At 44.0% G+C, this 26,082-nt stretch overlaps 1 protein-coding gene across 1 annotated transcript in view; it reads right to left on the bottom strand.

Moving 5' to 3' along the window:
* SUSD2 (sushi domain containing 2) overlaps nt 1–26,082 on the bottom strand; it is a 110,400-nt gene that overhangs the window by 859 nt on the left and 83,459 nt on the right. The window contains exon 28 of the mRNA XM_072142254.1: nt 7,265–7,361. Coding sequence (XP_071998355.1) covers nt 7,265–7,361 — 97 coding nt within the window. The remainder of the gene's footprint in view (nt 1–7,264; nt 7,362–26,082) is intronic.

Consider the following 26,082-nt stretch of genomic DNA (forward strand, 5'->3'; position numbering starts at 1 on the left):
CCCCTCACACCCTATGGATTCATTAGATAAAGCCCCCATCTCTCCCATGGATTGCTTATATTGGCCCCAGCACTTGCCCAGGTATACCCAGTGCTGGCGCCAACCCTGGGTCAAGAAATGATACATTTGTTCAGTTTTACTTACCACAGTGAAAATGCATCAAAAAATTAAATGTAGCATTTTACATCCTTATGTTATTCTTATCTAGTATGTCATCCTCAAGCAGCATGAGGATTCTCTTTGGTCCTATCCCCAACAAGCACCAGAACTTTGGATCCCAGGTGCTTGCCCTGAAAGGACTTTTGCTGCTGCTTGACAACCTTTTTTTGTGAAAAATACTGGGACTGTGCAGCTGGTGTATCCTCTATTCAAGCATTCAAGGTGATTGGGAACATGTACCTTTTAGTTACTTGAAATAATCATGTGATATTGTATCCTACTACTTGTCCGGAACGCTATTTAATCCTATATTTACAAGGTGAGGATTGCACCTGGTTGTTTATTGCATCTTTTGAAATTCTCTCTGCTGCCTTTCACACTATAATTAGTTGCAAGTGCTTCTAATTATTCTATTACTATCCATTTGGTAGCTGGAGGTCACATTGTATAAACCACAGGAGTTGAGAATACAAGTGCTGGACACAGCAACAGAATATCAATTACCCCCTTTTAAATTTCTATGTACAGACCTCAGGCTTTTAAAACACATTCCGGATTCTTTTGCTACATGCCCTTTAATTCATAGGTATGAGATATCAACGGGCGAAGCTTTTACCCTTCACTTTATCAATGAATGGCAGCATTAACTAGGAACATTTGTTACAAAATTAAGTAATTCTACTCTTTGAAATTCTAAAAATAGCATGATATTTAGCCAAAGGATGGACAGACCTCACCTGTCATGTTTAAAACACTTAGTTATTGGCAACCAGCCTGCCAAGGAAGATGATAGGTTGTGTATAAGGTTATCTTGTAACATCGCCTGTGTCACCCAAGGCTCAGGAAGGAGCACATTTATAGTTTGAGACTTTGCCAGAACGCGGCATGTTATTAATCACTAGGTTTAATTTGATGATACTGGAATCCTACACACGTAACAAACTCAGATTTGTGTCCCGGACATGCATTATACACAGTCCTCAGTGTTAAAATTTTTTTTTATCATATTCTTCCCATGTACTAAATATAAAAAAGTGATAGATAATAAAATAAAAAAGTTTGACAAAGGGAACAGAAGATCAAGGACTGTGAACATTCATGTGGCTTCCCCACACCATAGTTTCATAGTTTATACGGTTGAAAAAAGACACTTGTCCATCAAGTTCAACCAAGGAAGGGTAGGGATTGGATGAGGAAGGGATTTAGGGGAAACAATCCTATATAGCATAACAATCAATGTTATTTAGGTGTAAAAAGGCATCTAGACCCTTCTTGAAGCTCTCCGCTGTCCCCCCTGTGACCAGCTCCTGAGGCCAGCTATTCCACAGATTGACAGTTCTCATAGTAAAAAAGCCCTGTCGCCTCCGGTGATTAAACCTTGGTTTCTCCAAACGGAGACAGTGCCCTCTCGTCTTTTGATTTGATTTAATCTGAAACAACTTACCACCATATTTTTTGTATGGACCATTCATATATTTTTATAAATTAATCATGTCCCCTCGTAGTCGTCTCTTTTACAGACTAAATAAATCTAGTTGTTTTAATCTTTCCTCATAATTAAGACCCTCCATACCCGTTATCTTTTTTGTGGCTCTACGTTAAACCCTCTCCAGCTCCAGGGCATCCTTTTTATGGACCGGTGCCCAGAACTGGACAGCATATTCCAGGTGTGGCCGAACCAGTGCCTTGTATAGTGGTAATATTACATCCCTATCATGAGAGTCCATACCACTTTTGATACATGACAAGATCCTACTAGCTTTAGAGGCAGCTGATTGACATTGCATGCTGTTATTCAATTTATGATCTACTAGTACCCCCAGGTCCTTCTCAACAAGGGACTCTCCCAGATTTACTCCCCCAAGGACATATTTTGCCTTTGGATTATTGGCCCCCAGGTGCATAACCTTACATTTATCCACATTAAACCTCATTTGCCAAGTGGATGACCAAACATTCAGTTTGTTCAAGTCACCCTGCAGCCTATGAACATCCTCCATAGACTGTATTACACTACACAGTTTGGTGTCATCTGCAAAAATAGACACAGTGCTATTAATTCCTACCTCTATATCATTAATAAATATATTAAATAGTAGTGGGCCAAGCACAGAACCCTGGGGTACACCACTCATAACTGGTAACCATTCCGAGTAGGAATCATTGACCACAACTCTCTGGATACGATCCTTCAGCCAGTTTTCAATCCAATTGCAAATGATTTCTGCCAAACCAATAGCCCTAATTTTACCCATCAGGCGTCTATGAGGAACAGTGTCAAATGCCTTTGCAAAGTCCAAGAACACAATATCCACAGCTGCTCCTCCATCCAGGCATCTGCTCAACTCTTCTTGGAAGCAGATAAGGTTAGTCTGACAACTTCTATCCTTAGTAAACCCATGCTGGCTGTCACTTATTATACTATTTCATGTCACATACTCCTGTATGTAGTCTTTTACTAACCCTTTCAATACTTTCCCCACAATGGAAGTTAAGCTTACAGGCCTGCAATTGCCTGGCGAAGTTCTAGAGCCCTTTTTATATATTGGCACCACATTTGCGTTGCGCCAGTCACTTGGCACCACACCAGACATTACGGAATCCCTGAAGATTTTAGACAGTGGTACAGCAATAACAGAACTGAGTTCTTTAAGAACTCTGGGGTGTAACCCATCTGGTCCAGGAGCTTTGTATACTTAGCTTAGATTGGATAATATCTACATAGTAGACTAGTATAGTATATTACAGGGTGCATGACCCGCACTGGCACCACCCAAGTCAGAAGTTCTATCTTCTATTGTATAAACGGAGCTAAAAAACCTATTAAGTAACTCCGCCGTCTCTTGGTCTCCAGTCACTGATGCCCCATTTTCAGAATAAAGGGGTCCTACCTGTTCTGACCCATTTTTTTATACCTAAAAAAATTCTTGTTTTTTTTTTGCTATCTTTAGCCACCTGTCTTTCATTTTGTATTTTGGCTGATTTGATTTCCTTTTTACAGATTGTGGTAAGTTTTGAAAGCCTCTGGTGACCCGTCAGATTTATATTTTTTAAATGCCCTCTTTTTCTCATTAATTGCCCTTTTAACTGTAGCTGTAAGCCACGTGGGGTGTAATCTAGCCCGTCTATACTTGTTACCTATTGGAATAAATTTAGAAGTGTAAAAACCCAGGTTTTTTAAAATTTATTTTTTAACCCATAACGACCAGGGCCTTTATCGGTTTTGCATTTCCACTTTTCACTCCCCACTATCAAAAATCTATAACTTCCGAATTTTTCCATGTAAAGAGCTGTGTGAGGGCTTGTTTTCTGTGTAACAAATTGAACTTCATTGTGACAGTATTTAATATTCCATGACATATTCTGGAAGGCAGGGAAAAAAACCTCCTGTACAAAAAAAAAAATTCTTAACAGTAATAACTTTTTCATACTTTGGTGTACGGAGCTGTGGGTGTTGTCATTTTTTGAGATTTTAAATAATGTTTTGAATGCTACCATTTTAATGAATATATGGCCTTTTGATCTCCTTTTATATAATCTTTAATATTTTTTAAAACGGCTAAAAATTGTATTTTCCATTATGGGGTTAAACGCCGGGAATAACTGTTACTTTATTTTGATAGACATTTTGGAATGTGGCAATAACTATAACATGTTTATGATTTTTACTGTTTATTTATATTCATATAAGTTCTATGGAAAAGGGTGTTTTTTTAATTTTTAGTTTTTTTTAATTACATTTTTTTAAGTTTTATTTTTTTACTATTTTTGAGACCCCTAGGGTACTTTAACCCATGTTGTCTGATTGATCCTACCATATACTGCCATTACAATGAGCAAATCGCACATTGTAATAAATTGTTTAAAACAAGGTCTTTGTATGACTGGAGGCTGTCATAGTAACTGATCGCTGCCCTCCATTGACCTTACAGGTGCTGCTGAAATTTAAATGCCACTGGCAGCTTTTCTTGGGGCATTTCCGTGGTTAACACCTGCAATCAGTGCCAGCACAGACCGTGGGTGTTACTGGTGGGTGTTGCAATATAATGCAAACACCCACCTTGTATGGAGAGAGTTCAGCCCATGAGCCCTCTCCTTACAGCGGAAGCTGACGTTTGATGTACTGTTACACCATCTATTACGGTAGTCATATATTATTTGGAATTGCCTTTTTTTTGCAATATTGCTGTTATTTGGACTGCAAAATGCTTCAGTTATAAAAGAGCAATGGCTGATTTCATTTACTAATTATATCCTAATCCCAGGTCAAACATAATGGTAGTACCCATTGCCTGCAAGTAAGTACATTCATTGCATCTGTGTCTTTAACACACAGAACCATTTGATTGGGAGCAAATGTCATAGCTTGGCATGCTATCACCTCATTTTGCTACCTACATCTTTCAACAGATGTCAAGGAGGTGACAGGACACAGTATAGTTATTATCAGTGGCGTAACAACAGCTATGGTTGCTACGGTGCTGCACAGGGGCCCGGGATGGGCGGCGAAACAAAAATGTATTATTGCCGTTCTCCCAGGCCCTTCACTCCCTGCCAACAGCACAGCAGAACACAGCCCCGCCTGCTGTGCTTAACGCAGAGCTGCCCACCTGTGCTGGCCGTGTAGTCTCCTGCCCTCAGATCCACCCCAAACTCTTCCATCCCATCCTCTTCATCCTCCCTCCCGCCGACCAGCACATCCCCTCACAAGCTGGCACACCCACCTATAACTTCCCAGCCCAAAGAACAGCGCTCTGCCCTGCACCTGCCCGCCCCCCCCCAACACCCCAGCTCCCCTTCTCCCCCACAACACCACAGCACCCCTCCCCAACACCCCAGCTTCCCCTCCCCACCCCTTCCCCACCGGACGACACAGCCCACCCCAGTAGTATACAGCCAGCCTCAAGTAGTATACAGCCTTCCCCCAGTAGTATACAGCCACCCCAGCCTTCCCCCTGTAGTATACAGCCACCCCAGTAGTATACAGCCACCTCAGCCTGCCCCCAGTAGTATACAGCCACCCCAGCCTGCCCCCAGTAGTATACAGCCTGCCCCCAGTAGTATACAGCTTGCCCCCAGTAGTATACAGTTTGCCCCCAGTAGCATACAGCTTGCCCCCAGTAGTATACAGCCTGCCCCCAGTAGTATACAGCCAGCCCAGCATTAAAAAAATTAATAAACTTATATACTCACCCTCTGGTTAACCCGATGCGCAGCGATGTCCGCGCGGCTCGTCTTCTGGCGGCTGGGTGCCGCCACCGCGACCGGCAGGCGCATAGTATGATGCACCGCCGCTGACGTCATACTAGGCGCTGCCCGGGAGAAAAAAATGGTGGCGCCAAGCACGATGTTACAGAAGAAAGAAGACGGGCGCGGAAGCCAGAAGAGGACCCGTGCGGACATCGGGGGAGCAGCGCTGCACATCGGGGCCACTGGAGGGTGAGTATATAAGTTTATTATTTTTTAAGTATTTTTTAAGTATGTGTCGCTATGTATTGACTCGTGTATAAGCCGTGTAAAAACTCGGCTTATACACGAGTATATACGGTACATGGCGTGTATGTATATATGTGTATATTTGCTGTATGTATGTGTATATGCTGCATATACTGTTTATATATGTGTATATGCTGTAAGTATGTGTATATGCAGTATGTATGTGTATATGCAGTATTTATATGCTGCATATACTGTTTGTATATGTTGTATGTATGCACAGTTTGTGTGTAGATGCTGTGTATACTGTATGTATGTGTATATATGCTGTATGTATAGGCAGTATTGGAGGCGTAGAAGCCCTGAAACAATCGCAAATGGTACCTTGTAGCTAGCACTACCCATTATTTTCACCGATCCGCCACCTTCACGACAGTGGGGAGCAGCCGATGAGGAATGGGCAGGCACGGGGCTGTCCTGTCTCAGCGCCTGCGCAATCCCTGCAGCTGGTGAATTTTCACATGTGAAAATTTGCCTGCTGCATTTATTTCTATGCAAGGCCCTGTCCAGGACCTGCCTCCTGATGTATCTGGCTGAGCCGGAGCAGTGGCAAGTCTGTCTGTATGAGTTTGTATATACTGTATGTATTAGTGTATAAATGTATATATGAGTACATAAATGTGCATAAGTGTATATAAGAATATAAAAATGAGTGTATGAGTTTAAAACCTTATGTGTGTTTATAATATAAATGTGTATACATGAGTGCGTAAATGTGTGTGATTGTATAAATGTGTCTGTACCAATATGTAGAAATTTTTTTGTGGGAAAGGGGCCCCCATGGAGAAATCTGCTATGGGGCCCAAGCTCTCCTAGTTATGTCACTGGTTATTATAAAGGCAATAGGCACATCACTAGTCTTAGACACTTCATAATAATGCTGGAGGGACAATAAAGTAATTTATTAGACTTGAGCACAATATAGGGCTTCATTAGGCTGGGGACTAATGAAGCCCTATTTAATTAGATTGTGTTCATATAATGTGTTTGAGTCCACCTCTCCACCACTTCTGTATTCCTTCTCTTCTACATTCTTTGCTCGTGTATTCTGCCTCTTCTCAGCTCCTGTGTTTTGCCTTTCCTTTTCTACCTCTCCTGTGTTCCTGTATTCTGCCTTTCCTTTCTTCTACCTCTCTACCAGTGCAAGCTATGTCTTTTTATCTTGCAGCCTCCGCCTGAGGCACGTATGCACTCAATGGAGGCAATGGACGGCTATGTGGAGTGGATTCATCATATTGCTTCTCTCCCCACAGCACATACTTTGCTCGGCAGGTGGGCGCATCTGGTGATGTCACTGTCCAGAGACATCACCGGGGCAACATCCCCTTCATGGGGGAGGGGGGTCCCCGGGCAATGTCTATACTATACATTGTACAGTAAGAACGTGTCCGAATCCTTCTTATGGCAAATAAGGAGGTGTGAACCCAGCTTAAACTTGCAGCAATTAACCCGAAACCATCATACTTTAAATCTGCCTCTCTAGATGATCTGAGACCACATATATGACAACAGTTCAAAGAGTTCTGAATCATACTTGTTTTACAATAGGGGTAAAACAAAAAATTTTAATTTTTAACCTGGATTATCATGTTAACGCCATACCACTTACTTGCTGTGCTTTTTTTCATGAAGGGCAATCAATATTAGGAGGACTAATAGGGTTAAGAACCCAAAGACGCACCCGAGGACAATGCCCAAAGTATTATCTGAAAGAAAAAAGAAGGATTTTTATTTCTGATTCCAGTCTTTAAGTGGAATTATCTCTATTATTTTCAACTTTTAAGTTTTTAAGCTTTATTCGTTTGCATCACTTTACAGAGTTTTCCAAGTGTTTACATTGATAAAATAGACCATTAATGTCTGCTCCTTTGTGGTACCTCCTAGGACCATCAATGCCCAGTTAAGGTCCTATGTGCAGTAACTGATACTGTAGCTGGAATTTAATAATGTGTCTCAGGCTCCGACACTACAGAAAGGTCACCACTAGTCTTGTGCTGCTCCAGATTCATCATTGTGATAATTCATTTGTTGCAGTATAAGGCTATATTCACACTGACGTATGAGTGACGTATATACGGCCGGCATATATACGGCCCCTATAGACGGCACTGGGCGCACGGCGCCCTACGGGAGCGGTACGGTGCAGCACAAGTGCGGCACCGTACCGCTCCGTACCCGGGAAAAAGATAGGACCTGTCTTATCTTTACCCGGAGTACGGCGCCGTGCACCATAACTTCCTATGGAGAGGGGCGGGGGTGAGCTGAGCCTGCTACGGTACGGTACGGGCGGGCAACGGCAGTGTGAATGTAGCCTAAGACTGTCAGAAACCAAGTCCAATTTCACAAGGGCATACGTCTTTGTTGAATGGCTCGGAAATTGGTCATGGTCTAAAAGCCTTCATAAATGTGTGTTTTTTTTTGGTGCAAATCTGTCATTTTATAGGCACTGGAGCAATAATGCATTCCCCCCAGTGTGTTTCTTGTTCATTAGACTGTTTCTGGCATGGCAATGTAACCATAACTTACTTATGCAATGAAGATGCTATTAATGTTAAAAGATTTCTGTTTGTAGGTGGTACAAAACATAGTAATGCTTTTTACACGTATGTACATATATTCATAGTCTTTCAATATTTTGAACATTGTATTTCTTAAATGCATGTTCCAAAATAAGAATTTTCCCATAAATGTACATGCATAGGCCTGAATTAGCATTCCCATATGGTATGGGCCTCAGGGGCTCCATAAAAATAATATTATACCACATTATATCCAATTAGTGGGTCACTGTACTGGTCCTCGGGGTCCAGGAGCAGACGGAATGTATTTTGCTAGTTATAGTCACTGTCCCTTCTAAAAACATTTATTGCTTACTTACAGGATATATGATACATTTTTTTTCAGACTTTTTGGATCTTAAGCCCCTATTTAAAGGGAACCTGTCAGCGGAAATTGACCTAATTAACCACTACCAGTAGGTTGTCAAGCAGCAGAACACCTTCGAGAATATGTCTCTTTCATGACTTGATCTCAAAGGTGTGAAGCTGCCTTACAACAAACTGGTATTGGTTTATTAGGCCAATTTCTGATGAGAGGTTTCCTGAGAAAGGTAATCATGAATGTGGTCAGTGCCGTAGAAAATGAATAAAGTGGTATGGTGGATGCGTAACCACTGATCCTTATAATGATTGGTGGGGATTACAAGAGTTGGATCCCTTGCGGACAGGTGATGAATTTTCTTCCATAGGCCGCCCCCTTTAATATACATAACAGGTGGTTATGGGCTTGGGTTATCTGCCCACACAGTTCAGATACAGATTTTCTGATGTGAGCATTTCTGACACAGTAGATGACTGTAGAGTTATGACATGGAGGAAGCCTTTTGTTTGTATTCGTTGAGCTATTCAGAAAGTTCCTATTTCTCAGCATGTTCAATGGTGTGGGCAGCATCTAACAAAGCTTTACAAACTAAACTTGTTTGGCAGGACTTTGGCAATTGTACAGTGCTGGGCAAGCTTTACTCAAACACAGACATTTCACAATCTGGTTCTGCGCCGCTGAAATATAAGAAAGCACAATCAGTGGTTATTCAATCAAGATACTGGCTCATCTTATATCTGCTTCCCATCACTAATCCATTTCATCTTCATCATTGGGAGTGTTTTTCAGGGAAGAGACATGAACAGAATGTTCTTAGTATGAGGCCTACAATGTACTCATTGATAACTTCACATTAGCCAAAGTAACCGATTGACAAAATCCCACCCACCTTTTAAGTGACATCACCACCCCTGTAATGCATTGCAGCTCATAACTACATTGACATACTCAATGCTAAAAAATTCCTTTCATTCATGAAAAGGGCTGATGATTTCAACTAGTCATCAAGAGAACAGGCATACGTTGGGATATGACATTGATTATATGAATAACCACAGTACAAAATGCTTACAATTTTTTTTTAATTTTTAAAAAAACATTTATAATTTTTTTTAAATTGCTATGTCAAGTATACCTTTATTATCACTGAGTCATCTAATCCGTATTAAAGATAACCTGTCAATGTTAAACATATGTAGTATCGGTCTTTCTTATCTATGGAATAACATTTAGACTAATATTTAATGGACCATTTATGTTGAAAGGGGTTCTCGAGTGGGTCTATGTGAGTAATTTTTTATTTTTATATTTTTATTTTCCTAATGTATCGAAATATATACACCTGATATTTGTGTATAATCTTCTCCATTACTTTAGTTTTTCTCCGTTTTGTACCTTTCATCCACCTTTATGCTGGTGTCTGGGACAAGATGGCCGATAGGTGCGCCCTGGAACTTTAAGTCCCGTCATTCAGTACACCTTCCCATGAGCTCCTGTGCATCCATGCTACGCACAGGAGCTGAATTGGAGGTGTTCCAAAACTCTGGACATGCACAATTCACTCGCACTAGTTCATTGTTGTTGCTATTGCTAGCATGTGAGTGCGATGTCTGCGCTGCTCCCCCGATGTCTGCGCTGCTACCCCGATGTCATCGGGGCTCCTCTTCTGGCTTCCCGGCTCCTCTTCTTTCTTCTGTAACAGGCCGGCAAGACGCGGCCATGTTATCTCACAGCTGGCAGGTGCATAGTATGATGTCGGCAGCGGCATAGTTCCACGGACCCTTACTAAATAAGCCCCAATATGCTTTGCTCTTTTTTGATGATTCTTGACCTGACCCACAGGTTCTCATGCTTTTTTTTTGGTTAGTTGCCACCTGTAACGCGTCTACTGAGAGGAGATTTAGGATTAATCCTAACTGAAATTGGTGGCATATGAGGTCCGCAATCCACTGCTTGTTTTGAATCCATTTTGTACCCCAGTGATTTCCTATATAACATGAGGTATAACAAGTATGTCAGGTATAAAAGTATAAAATTAAATTATATGGAAAAAGGGAAGCTATTGTTTTGTGACATGTAAATATTTTACTAGTTTATTTGCTTTGTATGTATGTACTTTTCATAATAAACTTCAATAGATAGAACAGAGGTGATATATATACATTGTTCACATTTTTCACGTAACTCTAGAAGGGACCTATAAGCTATATACTGTATGTTATAATGCCTTAGACTGTCAACAATCCTGTTATTCACTGCTAACAATCCCCTTGGAATTGAGCCAGAAACCTCAGAATTGTGTTTCAGACAGCAATTCGTAACTTTTGAGTTTTTGTAACTTTTCCAAAGCCAAAACAGGTGGGCCTTCACAATGGACTTGAAATTTCATAGACAAATTGTTTGCATTCTTTGAGAAACTTCATCAAGCCTCTTGAAATCCCTGACTAATGTGAGAAAATAACCGTCATGCTATGTTCCCAACAGCAGCACACAATGCATCCCTACAGTTGTCTTGTGTAAATTGAGGAATGTATAGCCCCCATCATTGGCCCCCCACAATCCTCCCCCACTAAGTAAAAAAAGAACAGACATTTTGGTCTCATATGAATAGGCTTGGAATGAATCTACCATCATTTATATTACACTTTGTTATTGAAAGGAACAATCGAGACATAATGTCCACAAGTGGAAAATATTTGTATGGACTGCCATGTCTGCACCTGCACACATCTAATGTCCAATGTTTCCCACAATATTACTCAGATGCCAGGGAACGGGTTACATACTACATGAAAGCTACATTTTTCTTCTTATGTAAAGAAATTGACTAAAATGAAATAACACAAAAAAAATAACATGAAAGGATACAAAGGTCAGAGTTTGCTTAATAATGCTGTGGGTGGCCACCATGATCTTCATGTTCCCAGGCTGACAGATTCATGAGCCACTTTGGTCCATTGAGTTATCATCGGCCAACTTTGCACAGTCTATTTTCTTATATTATTTTTAACAAATTAGGCAAACCAGCCAAGCAGCAGTGGCTACATACAATATTCTCATATCCAAGGTGGCCAGCCATATGGCCTCATGTGATCATGAGCCACCAATGCTCTATGGGTGTAACTGTTTATATCGAGAATGGTTATAGTTTAGCCTATTTTAAGCTGAATGTCATGTATTAAAGTGCTCCTCTGCCGCATCATTGGAAGAGTATTCTCATATACTGACACAAAGAGCCACCACTGCTAAAATAAGTCATCTCCTACTTGATCCCATCAGACACTAAGGTGTAGCAGCTGACAGGCTATGGCTATGGAGTGTTATGTGGACAAACCTGATGAGTGTATTCACAATTCATCTGGGGGCAACTGATGATCCCACTGGGCTCATAACTAAACATATCTAAATTCTGTATCCCATGTGGTCCCACCGGGTTCAATTGAATAAAAATAAATGTAATTTAGCAGGATCTGCTCTGACAGATGTATAATGTCATCTTCACTGAAGCAACGTACAGGAGCAGGGAGTCCAGTGCACCATAACAGACACATCTCAAGGTGTATATTAAAGGGATTTTTTGTAGCCACAAAACAATACAATACAGGGAGACCTTGGGCACTAAACCACAGGTACATAAGGAGCAATAGTTTGTATAGTCTCCCAAATTGTCTTAACAGGTTTCCTTTAACGCTCCCAGTATAGTATTTGCATCAAGTAAAATCCAGATGCTGGAATTACTGAATAATTTTTCTCCTAGAGGCTTATAAATGTCCATTCAATCAATACAATCATACAAACAATTTGCACCATAGGTCTAATGTATCATATTATTTCTAATTGGATACTGTTATGGAAAAAATAAAAAACAGAGTGATTAAGAAGGTCTACTAAATATGTTCATGCTGCTCCAAACAATGGCATGAAATTCTCTTGGACTCTTCTGAATTTGCCCAATCAGAGACTTAGCACATATTGAATCAAATTAAGACCATCTGATGAACAAAGAGAGCATGCAAATCCCATGACATCCCCTTATGGGAAACACATGGGGTGACTGTTGACTACGATTATTTGCGAACCCTATTTCAACACAACCCTGAAAGCACAAAGAGCAGTAATATCTTATGTTTTAGTTAATGTTCATGTATCCATGTCCACATGTTCATGGGTTAAAGCCAAAACCAGTGGGATATCCCACTTTTCATGCAATGTGGTCCTTTACTACAGATGTGGAACAGTCAACAGAGTGTGGAAATCCAATACAATAAAGTCTAAACCCTTTGAAGATGTAAAAAGTGGATGGCAACATCGGAGTTATTATTGGACTACCCACATATCTGATAAACATTCAACAAAGGGTAGAGAAACAATTGTTTTAATGTCAGGAGTTCTAACAAGACAATGCTATAAGAAAAAATTAAATTGACCATATGTCCACCTGCTTTTAAGTATAGAAATGTGCATGTTCAATGCTTATAGCCATGATTTAAAGCAAACACTGAATAAAACAAACATTGAATAAATCAGCAATGCAGTGTGTGAGCTTAAGGAATAACTGTTGTTCGTCTGTCCTCACCTTATACATTGTCAATATGTTTTCTCTGTGGAGAAAGGAAATCTACCATCCAAATGAAGCTTGGATAAACCAGGGACACTCATAGATTCATCTTATATATATTATCCATGGCCTCCTTCTTTCTGTAATCAACTTTTAAAATTATGCTAAGCTGCCTGAAGTGCTCCTTGTAGTGTTACCAGAGCCCCTCTGTAAAGCAGTTTCACAAGCTGTTGCACTTCCCCCTCTGCTTCCTCAGTATTTCAACGTTCTCTCTGCCTGTGGGAGAGGGGAAGTGCTCCTTGCACGCTGTAACAGCCTGTGAATCTGCAACACAAAGGGGCTCTGGTCAAACCCCCAGGGGCCCTTCAGACTCATTAGCATAATTTTAAAAGTTGATTCTAGAAGGAAGGAGCTCATGACTAAGAAATATAAGATTACAACAATCGCAGTGCATGGATCTATGAGTAACTGACCCCGGGTTAATCATTCTTGATTTTGAAGATAGATTTCCCTTAAATGTCTGGGTTGTGCTTCTGGTCTCACCATTGCTGGTTTGTGCTTTTTTATTTGCAGGTTTTTTTTTTTTTTTACAATTGATGCATCTTACTTTCCTACGCCATCTGCTGGCTGAAATGGCTTTACATTTGTTCAAAAATGTATAATTTCATTCAATAAATCGAGTGTTTCACAGCATTACACCAACCAACAACTACATGACTTAAACTTAGACCAGGTACATGTGTTAGTGGCGGCTTTCAAAGCAGCATACATGCCAAAACCCAAGCGATAAATCTCCCCCTAATTGTCAGAGTTTTGCTGTGCACCTTTAGCCACTAGGAGGAAAATGTGCTCCTGTGAATAGGTGCACCCCTGCCCTAATCCACATAGAGCATGTAACCTTACAACCTGAGCTTCGGTCTTGTTGCTTGCAAGTTGGAATTCCCAGAAATTGGATTAGGAGGTGGAAAAGTAGTTTAGGAGTAAAAGAGAAAGGATGGAAAGTACTAAAGTAAGAGGAGATATGTTACAGTGTCTCTTGTATCCACTTGTACAACTGTTAAAAAGTTATTGTGCCACTCTGCATTTACATATTTTTTTGTCGATAGGAACAAGCTTCCTATTTACCTTAGATGGGCAGGTGGTGTTGGACAAGGAGGCTTATACCTTGCACTCCTTTGTTCATGTTTTTCTATTTTGTGTACTTTTGTACTTTTAAATTGTTTTTAGTATTTTTGTGTATGTGGTTTGCTGTATCTAACCTTGGCCCCACATAGCACACTTCTTCATCTTTTTGTATTTAGAAAATGGATACGTGACCATGATGTCTAAGAGAGAAAAAAATGTGTGGGGACAGGGATTCCATTTGTATAACAACGTGACTGTTTCATTAGTACCAAGGTTTGGTTTGTTATAATACTCTGATGTGCAACATCCCCCACCGGGGCCTAGCCTTAAAGGGGAGGCCTGGAGACAGCCGGGGCCCGCGGTACCGGAGTGGCTGGCGGTTGCGGCCTAAGCACGCTATTGTCACGGTGCTTGGTACGGGGTAACCGGAGGGCTGTCCTACAGCCTGGCAGGTCTCCAGCAGGGTGGTGTTGGCAAGAAAAGATGAGGGAGCGGCTGCTATAGCGGATCTCCCTGGGGCAACCCCTTAATGTCCCGAGTGTGAGTCTCTGGGTGATGGACAGGGTGCCGGTGATGAGGGTAGTTGTAGTAGCAGGGACCAGACGGAGACAGAGGTTGAAGAAAACAACTTACAGTTCGTTTATTGCAACCGGCAGGAACTGCAGAAAACGTGTCTTTAACAGGTGGAGTACTGGAGAGGTATTTGGAGGGAGCCACAGGATGTAGTTCACCAGCCTGGTTGTGGAGGGCAGGCTGGGAGGCAGCTGTGTCCTAGAGGATGCTTCAGCTCGGTCCTGGATCTCTTCAGGTATCACCCTTGAAGGTAGGATGATACCCCTTTCCTCACTACACTAACTCTAGTCTTATTGCTCCACTTCAGGCAGGGGCTAGGCTCTTCCTGCACTGGTCTGGTATGCTAGAGTCTCTGAGCTGCTGCTCAGCTAACTACTCTCTGCTTGCGTCCTGCAGACCCAGAGGGCCTGACTAGGACCGGTCTCTTCTCCCTTCTGGGAGAGACTGCTCTCTTCTCTCTCTGGGGAGAGACTTCTCTAGAACATTCTGGGCTAGGGGTTTTATTACCTTCCCTTGGTCAGGTGGTGGCTGCTCCTCCAATTACCTCTCAGTGCACAGAGACAGGATGTAACACAGACATTGGTTGACATAATTACATCACAGATTAACATCTGCCTTGCCAGGCAGGATTAACCACTGCAATTTCCCCTTGATCCTATAAGGACCATGTAGTGTAATGTGGTGTTACATACAGGTGGGACGTATTCGCAAGCACTACCTCGCCATTGCATCGGCGAGGGTGTTGCATACCCCGGGGGCAATTGAAAGAGCCGCCCTCGGCTCGACTACAGTTGTTTTGGGCACAGAGGGGGGCTAAGGGCACTTCTGGGAAGTGCAGGCTATGTGAGGTGTAGGGACAAACCGCCCATGGTCCTGGCGACAGGCACCTGGGTTGGTGTCGGACTAAGACAAAAAATATGTAAGAGCTGTATGACAGTTGGTCGCTGACGCCATTAAACCGAACTGTACAGTAGGAAAGGTGTGGTGTCATGTCCTGTAATCCACTCCTTGCACCAAGGCCTGTATATTTGTTTGATCAACGCTTCTTCCCTGGCGGCAATTATATGGTGTCTATCTGCATTGCATGAGCATATGCGACATGAGTACCTCCTGACTGACAACCTTACCCATGTATGAGTGGCATCCAGGTGCTATCTGTGTAACACCCCCGGTCCCCTAAAGACCCGCAGTTTACGGACTACCCCCATGTGCAAACCTCAGTTTGAGGGATCAGGTAGCGGTCAGTGTTTTACACAAAAGACGGTCCGACACAGCCACACTACAACCTGAAAAGCCTATGAAAGGGTTAATGCAGACTACTGGCAGATATGACAGTGTGCAACAGGTTAATTCACATTGGCTTAGGAGCCCAATGGGTACACATCTTAAACGTTACAAACGTTACAGAGGTAGATAGGCTACTCAGGGTAGCACGGTAGTAAATGTCTCTTTCCTGCAAAGAAAAGGCATAAAAAGTGCAAACAGAATGTCCATACCTAAAAAGGAAGGCATTAAGTGCAGAATAATAAGTCAATAGACATAGCAACTTTTCCCTGAAGTATCTGGCAAAAGTCTCTCAGAAGGTCTCTACTGACAAAGTCCATCTTCTGGGTACAGCCCTTGATGTGGGGGGAAAGTGCAATGGAAGAAGCAAAGGGTCTCCTCTATTTGGAGAGGGACAGAGTCCTTTGATGACATCTCTGCTGTGGCAGAGGAAGGGTGCTATCATAGCACATAATCTCTTGACTGAGATAAATAAGGGTAAGAGTCTCAGGAAAGTCTCTGGCTCTTTGGGGAAAGTGGAAAAATATACACAATATGTACAAAGTGCAGTACCTGAAGCGGGCTACAGCCCTTCAGGGGTTAGTTAGTATCGCTGGGTTCAGCAAAGACAGGATCCAGCTCCTGCAGGGAATCCTGTACATCCTCAGCGGGAGTAGGTACCGGCTGGGGACACCCGGTGGCAGCAGTGGGTACTGCAGGTGCAGCAACATCCTCCGGACCTTCAGGGGGAGGAGCGCTGTCGCCCGGGGTGTCGGCTGTTCCAGCCGGGGGCTCAACTGAGCCAGGGACCACGGAGGGGTCCAGGAAAAAATAAACGGAGTCCAGCGGCCGCGCCGCGGCTCCTTCCAGCTCCGGTTCTTCCGGGGCCGGGTCATCACCCCATTGGTAACCGGCAAGGGGAGATGCGGGCCTAGATGGAACCTCCGGACAAGGTTCGCTAGCCGGGATGTCTTCTCCCACAGAAGAGCCGCGGGACCTGGCAATACTCCCGGCAGGGGAACCGGTGGGGGTGGCGCCCTGTATCATGCCCGGCCCATGGATGGCAATGGGACCCGTACTCACAATTACTGTGGATGGGGCATTCACGTGGGTCACCGCCCGGGGACTTGCAGCCGAGGAGGAAGAGGTGTTCGGAGACTCCGGCCACTCGTCGTCCTCATACCAGTCGTCCTGCGGGAAGTAGCGGTCCTCGTCGGAATCGGGGATCCGGATCACGCCAGCCGCCCAGGGTCCTCGAGGTCCTTCCTGCAGGGAGAACTCGATGCACTCTCCCGGCTTCAGGTTGTGCAGGCTCTCCGGCAGATCAGGCCTCTTGACGGACCGGCGGGGTATAAATACTTCCCGTCCGGTGTAGTCCTGGGTGGCGAAGCCATAGCCCTTCCGCTTGTCGAAGAACCGGACCATGCCGGTGGTGCGATTCTTCTCGACCCAAGCTCCAGCTGTAGATCGGCCGGCCATATACCGCTGGGCCTCCTTCTCTCGGCGTCGCTGGTCCGAGACAGCGTCTCGGAGTCGCCGGCGGGCGGCCTCACCTCGGCCTTGAGGCTGCGGAAGTTTCGGTGCTGGGGCTCGTGGCTCCGGTTCAGGTTCGGATCTCCTTGGGCGACAGGTAGGTGCCGGAACAGGAGCAGGAACCACCGGAGGGTCAGGAGCCACCACCGCGGGGCTAGCAGGCCGCGCAGCAGGAGTAGTAGGCCTCGGAGCAGGTGGAGCGGGCACACTAGGCCCAGGCGTTGGCTCAGCAGGAGTCGGGGCCTCCCCACGTGGCGCCTCCACGTGGACCCGCGGTACCGGGATGGTAGCCGGGATAGGGACGAGGAACCGCCCGGGTGGGATTTGGTATTGCGTCACCGTTTGGTAACATGTCCTGGTGACGAAGGCCCGAGTCAATCCTCGGTGCAGCCGATGTCCAGCGGAAGGTCTTCGGACAGGCTGCGCAGAGACCACCACCATAGTCTCTAGGACCTCGTAAAACTCCGGACGCTCCACAGGAGGGAAAGGCGGAGGACCCCACATGGCGTTGTCCTCGCTGTCCAAAGTCCACTCCAGTTCTGGCGCTTCTCTGAGGCAGGGCAGGAAGTCCGCCTCGAGCCAGTGGGAGGAGTCCGAGTCCTTCCCGCCAAGAGCTGTGGCGGGCTCTAATTTTTCCTGCGCCACAGGAGGCGGGGTTCGCGCGCTTCGCGCGTGGGTGAAACTTGATGCGTCATCTGGGTTTCCCGCCAGTGAAGGTTTTGGCGGGCTGGAATTATTTGCTGCGCCACAGTTTCTGAGGTAAAAATCTTCGGGCGCGGCAGCGCCGGATGTAGCAGAGCTGGTACAGTTCTTGCCAGGATTAACCTCTGGAGTGCGGGAGCGGCGCTCGACCGCACGTGGCAGCAGTATAACACAGTTCATTCCAGAAACGTACAAGTCCTTAGGCCTAAACCCGGATGGCAGCAGGGTTAGGCAGCACAGTCTTTTAATAAAGGAAAGTCTTTAATGCCGTAATAAGGCACAGAAGTATCAATCCTGTTCGTGACGCCACTTGCAACATCCCCCACCGGGGCCTAGCCTTAAAGGGGAGGCCTGGAGACAGCCGGGGCCCGCGGTACCGGAGTGGCTGGCGGTTGCGGCCTAAGCACGCTATTGTCACGGTGCTTGGTACGGGGTAACCGGAGGGCTGTCCTACAGCCTGGCAGGTCTCCAGCAGGGTGGTGTTGGCAAGAAAAGATGAGGGAGCGGCTGCTATAGCGGATCTCCCTGGGGCAACCCCTTAATGTCCCGAGTGTGAGTCTCTGGGTGATGGACAGGGTGCCGGTGATGAGGGTAGTTGTAGTAGCAGGGACCAGACGGAGACAGAGGTTGAAGAAAACAACTTACAGTTCGTTTATTGCAACCGGCAGGAACTGCAGAAAACGTGTCTTTAACAGGTGGAGTACTGGAGAGGTATTTGGAGGGAGCCACAGGATGTAGTTCACCAGCCTGGTTGTGGAGGGCAGGCTGGGAGGCAGCTGTGTCCTAGAGGATGCTTCAGCTCGGTCCTGGATCTCTTCAGGTATCACCCTTGAAGGTAGGATGATACCCCTTTCCTCACTACACTAACTCTAGTCTTATTGCTCCACTTCAGGCAGGGGCTAGGCTCTTCCTGCACTGGTCTGGTATGCTAGAGTCTCTGAGCTGCTGCTCAGCTAACTACTCTCTGCTTGCGTCCTGCAGACCCAGAGGGCCTGACTAGGACCGGTCTCTTCTCCCTTCTGGGAGAGACTGCTCTCTTCTCTCTCTGGGGAGAGACTTCTCTAGAACATTCTGGGCTAGGGGTTTTATTACCTTCCCTTGGTCAGGTGGTGGCTGCTCCTCCAATTACCTCTCAGTGCACAGAGACAGGATGTAACACAGACATTGGTTGACATAATTACATCACAGATTAACATCTGCCTTGCCAGGCAGGATTAACCACTGCAATTTCCCCTTGATCCTATAAGGACCATGTAGTGTAATGTGGTGTTACATACAGGTGGGACGTATTCGCAAGCACTACCTCGCCATTGCATCGGCGAGGGTGTTGCAGATGTGATAAAGAGACCACACAGAACGTATATAAAATAGATGATTTTGGGCTCTTTTGTACATGTTTGTTGATTCCATTAAACACTTTATCCTGTGTTCTGTATAGTTTTTCCTTTGTGCAGACCACCCCTTTAAAAGACCATTTTTTCTGGGCAAAATTAGGTGATATTATAACCTTAATTAGAAGACAACTGTCATTTCCACACTTACTGTATGATGAAGAGAATAACCTTTTTAAGAGTCGGCATGGATGATTGATTTAAAGAACAATGGTAAAGTATAAAAACACTTTTGCCTACCTCTGCACTAAGTAGTGATGTTTCGTTCGCTAAGAGCCGACTCTTGTTCGTGAACAACCTGAGCCGGCTCACTTAGCCCCAACCCCTTTAACCCGATAAAATTTGGTTAAAAGTAGAGTGGTGTGGGGTGATTGACTGACCTGCAGCTCCCTATTGTACATGCATTAGGGAGTCGTTCAGGAGCCAGAAAGGACACTAGGGCACTAGCAGACATCTGTAGCCACTGGGTGCAGGAGAACATCAGTCCTGACTATTGCCAGCAGCAAAAAAACCTCTCCAGGACCTTCAGTGATGTCACAAGCATGATCACAAGCTTCAGGACATCCAATTACAAACAAACGGCCGTCTGGATGGAAGTCTCTTCACACTGCCCCAGGACATGGTATATAGCAGAGCTGGCTGTGTGCTGTATGCATTTAGAACTAGCTGTGTGCTGTATGCAAGTAGCAGAACTGGCTGTATGCTGTATGCATGTAGCAGAGCTGGCTGTATGCTGTATGCATGTAGCAGAGCTGGCTGTGTGCTGTATGCATGTAGCAGGGCTAACTGTATGCTGTATGCATGTAGCAGAGCTGGCTGTGTGCTGTATGCATGTAGCAGAGCTAACTGTATTCTGTATGCATGTAGCACAGCTGGCACTGTATCATATGCATGTAGCAGAGCTGGCTGTGTGCTGTATGCATGTAGCAGTGCTGGCTGTGTGCTGTATGCATGTAGCACAGCTGGCACTGTATCATATGCATGTAGCAGAGCTGGCTGTGTGCTGTATGCATGTAGCAGAGCTAACTGTATTCTGTATGCATGTAGCACAGCTGGCATTGTATCGTATGCATGTAGCAGAACTGGTTGTGTGCTGTATGCATGTAGCAGTGCTGGCTGTGTGCTGTATGCATGTAGCACAGCTGGCACTGTATCATATGCATGTATCACAACTGGCTGTGTGTTGTATGTAGAAGAGTTGACTGGAAATTCTGTGTCCTGATTGGTTGGGCTGCTAGTGCATGTTCGTGTGGATGCCCTCAGTGCTCTGACCGCAGTTCCCTTAGCTGATGTCACACCCAGGAAGTGCCCGCCCACTTCAGGAGAAGCTGAGGGAATTTTACAGATAGGGCCGATAGATATATGAGACTATGGGGCACATTTACTCACCCAGTCCATGCACGATCCCCGATCCAGACTGTCCGACGAGGATGAATTCTACCGCGAGATATAAAGATCGTGCACCCGATATCCTGCATGTGTCGCTTCCCCGCTCAGGTCCACCGGAGTTCACCTTCTTCTTCCCAGTGTATATAAGTGCATGGCTTGCAGCACAATTTTTAAGTTAAATCCTGCGGTTTGTCCGGATGTGTCAGACCGCCCCCGATTTGTGTCGCATGAAAGCCGTCGTGATTGCGGCAAAATCAGATCGCGTCCGCCAAAATAACCTATTAAATCCCTGTCCCAGCGGCGCAAAATGGAAATCGTCAGGATGTCCGACGAAAGTGCGGGCCACGGGGCCCTTAGTAAATGAGCCCCTATATCTTAGGTTAGGAAGAAGCCAGAAGCATGATGTCGTAAACTGTAACTTTAGATTTTTCCACTTTGACATAATTATGGAATAGCCACAGGATATTATAAAGGTCTTGTAAATGCAGTTCACCCCTCTGGAATCCTTTCTCTAGATGAGAGGTCATGGACTTCTGTCACATAGTCATTGTGAATGGAGCCCAACAAGGAGCACAAATACATACAGATTGTCATAAATATTATAGCTCATGGAATAAAGGTACCTGTTCCTCAAATACTTTGCTAGGTAAAAATTCACATCTCACATGCATCATGTTTGTTACAAGTTGTACATTTGCTTGTCTTGGAATATTCCCTATTCTGGGCCATCATGTGTTATTTTAGGATGCTCCCCACTAATCAGAGTTGGTGGGATTTGTATTTTTAGAGACATCTGTCTTCTCATGTTGTCCCTGTGGGAAATCTCAACAGTTTTATCTTGCAGAGGAATGCATTGTTAAATCTTGAATCCCACAGCTGTTCTCTTCCAAAACAACACACGAAAATATTAAAGGTATTGTAGCAAGCAAAACACATACAACAGACAATCTTGTCTGAAGAAATGCTCCTACGATAGGACAGATTCCCTACGTCATCAGAGTATGTAAAAGTTTTCCTCTAATGGTTAAATGATGCTGTGAGGTTATCAGAAATCACATTCATGAGAAAACCCTAACCCTAATTAACAACTGTGATGAAATATTGAATTAAAGTGTGTGTACAAGTTGGTAAACAAAGAACAATTCGCATCTTTTGAAGTGTCCAGGCATTTTTTATGACATCAAAGAGCGAAAAAGCTTGATAATTTATGACCTGAAGCCTGGTCTCTGCAAACTTTTAAAGGACACATGGACGACCTCCCATCTTATTCTTCCTCCACAGGGACTTGGAGATAAATAAACTTGTAAAATATTCCTGGCCTCTCTATTGTAGGATAAATTGTTTTCAGATTTCTTGATAGATAAGTTGTCCTGTTGGGGTTACCTCTTCCCATGCAACAGCCCCTTTCCCATATAGTCCCATATTTACCAAAATATATATATCTTTTTCCATCTCCTAAAAAAAAATCAGGACTTGGTTGAAAAATTGCATATAGATGCAACTTTGATCACTATATAGCAGTGATGGCGAACCTTTTGGAGACAAAGTGCCCAAACTACAACCAAAATCCACTTATTTTCCCGTGAAGTGCCAACATGGCATTTTAAGCAGTAAATTATTGCTACCTGTTCTTCCACATCTTTCAATTGTATCCCCCCCTGAGGCAACCAATACAGTTGAAAGAAGGAGAGCAAATTCAGACTCTCATTGTAGCTTCTATCCAGGGTCGCACTGTAGAGGAAAAATGGTTGGTCCAGCAGGATGACCTCCAAAGAAGTTGCAGTTCTGTCAATACCTTCTCACTTTTCCCGCAGTTCCTAAAACCCAATAAAGTGTTGCTTTAAAATAGCGCTGAGAGCAGCATCTCTAAAGTTGCCTGGGACTTGGTGGATTTGGTCCTATTTGGTGAACTCTGTCCTGGGTTGATGGTCTGAGGGCCCACAGAAATGGCTCCGAGTGCCACCTCTGGCACCCGTGCCATAGGTTCGCCACCACTGCTCTATAGGGTCTTGGTATACTGTAGTTATTCCTGGGGCATCAGGTCACTCTATATGGCTTTATCATTGTTTACAATGTCCAAAGTTGCTTATAGAGTGATACTGAAATTGATAAGAAACTGATACACCATGTGTGTGACCAGTAGTCCGGGCAGAGGCATTGCTAGGGTCACAAAAGATCTTGGGCACGGGCCCCAATGCATATGTACCAATTTCTCAGTTGCATCCCCTGTTGTACATACCCCCAATGGGCTTGCACCTAAACAACTGTACTTTAGATAAACTGTACAGCTACAGAAAACACTGTAGAAATACTTACCTAATATATCCAGAGCAGTTGTTCTTCATATTCCCTATTAAGACCACCAACACCATTACTCTTCTTCGAGCCTCGCGTTGTCCCTATGGAGATTACCATGCAGACATCTTATGTTCTGCACTTTTATATTGTCCCTAAATCTTTGTCCCCTAATAACCCTCTAGACTCAATAATAACCCCACACACACTAATTGCCCCCCACATTGAGTAATAGCTCTACACTTGCTAATAGCCCTCCACTTTCTAATAGCCTCCATACACACAAAAATAGCCCCCCACCTTTCTCTTACAATCACTAAAAGACACCACATAGCCCCTCAAACTAATAGCCACAAACACACTTCGTATTATAACTAACTTATAGCCTCCACATAAAGTAATGCACCCAAACCCCATATGCACACTGTATAGTTAGAGTTATACTTACCTCTTTCCACTCGTGATTTCCTCTTATCCTCCTTCTGCAGGACGGGATTTGGTGACGTCACTACACAGCGCCTCCTGCTCCAGTCTGCTATTGTGAGCTGCGTGAAGCAGGAGACATGATGTAGCGATGCCATCACCTCCTGCAGCGCTCACTACGCCACAGAACTACCGCATGGCTTCTGTAATGGAGCAGGATGCTGACAGCTCCCTGCTCCACTACAGTAATCATCTCTATAAGCATCCCGAGGATGCAAATAGAGATTACAGTGGAGAGAGCCAGCAGAAAAGATTCGGAGTACCGGTCAAAAGATCCAGGGCTTGTGTAGGATAGTCACTTCACATACTATAAGAGGCTTATTATTAGGAAAAGGATTTCCCTTCTGTATATTGTATGCAAATTTTAGGAGATTGCCTGTTCATGACAAGAACAGGGCAAGGCACATAGGGGAGGCAAGCCTGAGTGTGCTCCAATGATAGAACTGTGACTGATGTGGAAATAGCAGGAAGGCCTGCAGCCTATCAATACAAAGGCTCATGGCCTCCTATGAGAATGAGGACATATTAAGAGTATATTGAAAAACAAAAGTATATTATTTAACATCAACGTTTCACCCTTTTTCCACCCACGCCATTGTCTGACTCAACCCGTCCTTGGTCTTTTCCCTTCCCACTACTTCTATAGGAGATTCATCCTTCTGTACATCTCTATTCATGTTTCCAGATATTTCCCTCTAATTAACAAACGCAATTGTTCGCAAAGTCCGTTTTGTTAGACAAGACAATGTAATGAAAGCATGAATTATTTATTAGAACAATGTACACGAGGGTTTTTGTAACTGAGAGAAAATCATTTTCTAATGTCATAAGCACTAAAAGCTTTCATCAGCTCCTCTGGTTATTGTCTGTAGAGTAGCATTATATTATTATCTTGTATGGGCAAAGATATTTAACTAATCAGAATTAGCAACGGTGCATATTTAAACATTTGGATCTGGGGAAAATAACAAGTAAAGTTAATAAGGGAAGTAAGCAGCTTTCTCCTGTTTGTGCCAAATCTTAACAGTTAGGAACATTATCAGAAATTGTGCAATGGAAACGTAGAGAAAATATCCCCAGCAACAATCCAAGTGACATATTTGATGATGGGGGGAAAGCGACTAATCCAGACTCAGACCACTGTGCTCTATGGGCCCCACTCTTCTGCTTCTGCTTTACCAACCTGTGGCTATCCACATCAAACTCTGTACAAGGATATAAAGTAGGTGGTACCAAGTTACTGAAAAGAATGGGTTGTGTTCCCCCAGCTACTATGGGCATTCGGTGTCCCCCTAGAAGTGAAATTAGGAAATGTAAATTATAAAACTGTAACTCCCCATCAATTTTTCTTCCACTAAACTCTCTCCTCTACAATCTATTCTTAACAAACCAGCCAGATTTATAATTTTTCATACCAAATGCTACACAGATACCTCCAGTTTGTGCCAGTCACTGCACTAGTTGCCCATCTCCTACCGAATACAGTTTAAAATAAACCTCATCCACAAAGCTCTGCATATTGTTGCGCCTCCCTACCGCTCATCTCTCACTTAAGTCTACTGCCCAACCTGTGCTCTTTGATCTGCCAGTGATCTTAGATTATGCTCTCAAACATCCCAGCTACTCCAAATCTCTGGAATGCTCTACCCCAGACTATCAGACTAATACCCAACCCTCCAAACCTTTAAATGTGCTCTAAAACCCATCTCTTTGGGCAGGCTATCACATTCCATAACTGCCTGAAACTCAGACTCGGCAAACACCAGATACCGATCTCCAGGTGTCCCTGCAGTCACTTTCACCTTGGACTTTGTATATAAGATGGCGGCTGATGGCTGGTTCAAGCAGCAGCATTTTTCTTTTAGTAAATTATTTTTTCTGTTCCCATATAAAGAATGGCTGGACTATTATACAAGCTCTTATACCTCTTGTGTCACCCTTCTTCCTCACAGACTATAAGCTCTCGCGAGGAGGGCCCTCATTCCTATTGCTTCATAAGACTATGGTGGAGATTTATTAATCTGTCTATGGCAGAATTCTGTCATAGGTTGCACTAAAAACCTGTCTGTACCACATTACTACCCATGTACTCTAATGTAGACCATATGCATTCTGCACAGCAACCAATCATATCAGGGATCAGAGAATTATTTCTCTATACAACACAAAGAACAGAGATTTGCAGATCCAAGATAAGTACAATTGTAAATTTATTAACATATAAGCAGAAGCAGA

This window comes from Engystomops pustulosus, chromosome 1, assembly GCF_040894005.1.
Source record: "Engystomops pustulosus chromosome 1, aEngPut4.maternal, whole genome shotgun sequence".
Taxonomy (NCBI): Eukaryota; Metazoa; Chordata; class Amphibia; order Anura; family Leptodactylidae; genus Engystomops; species Engystomops pustulosus.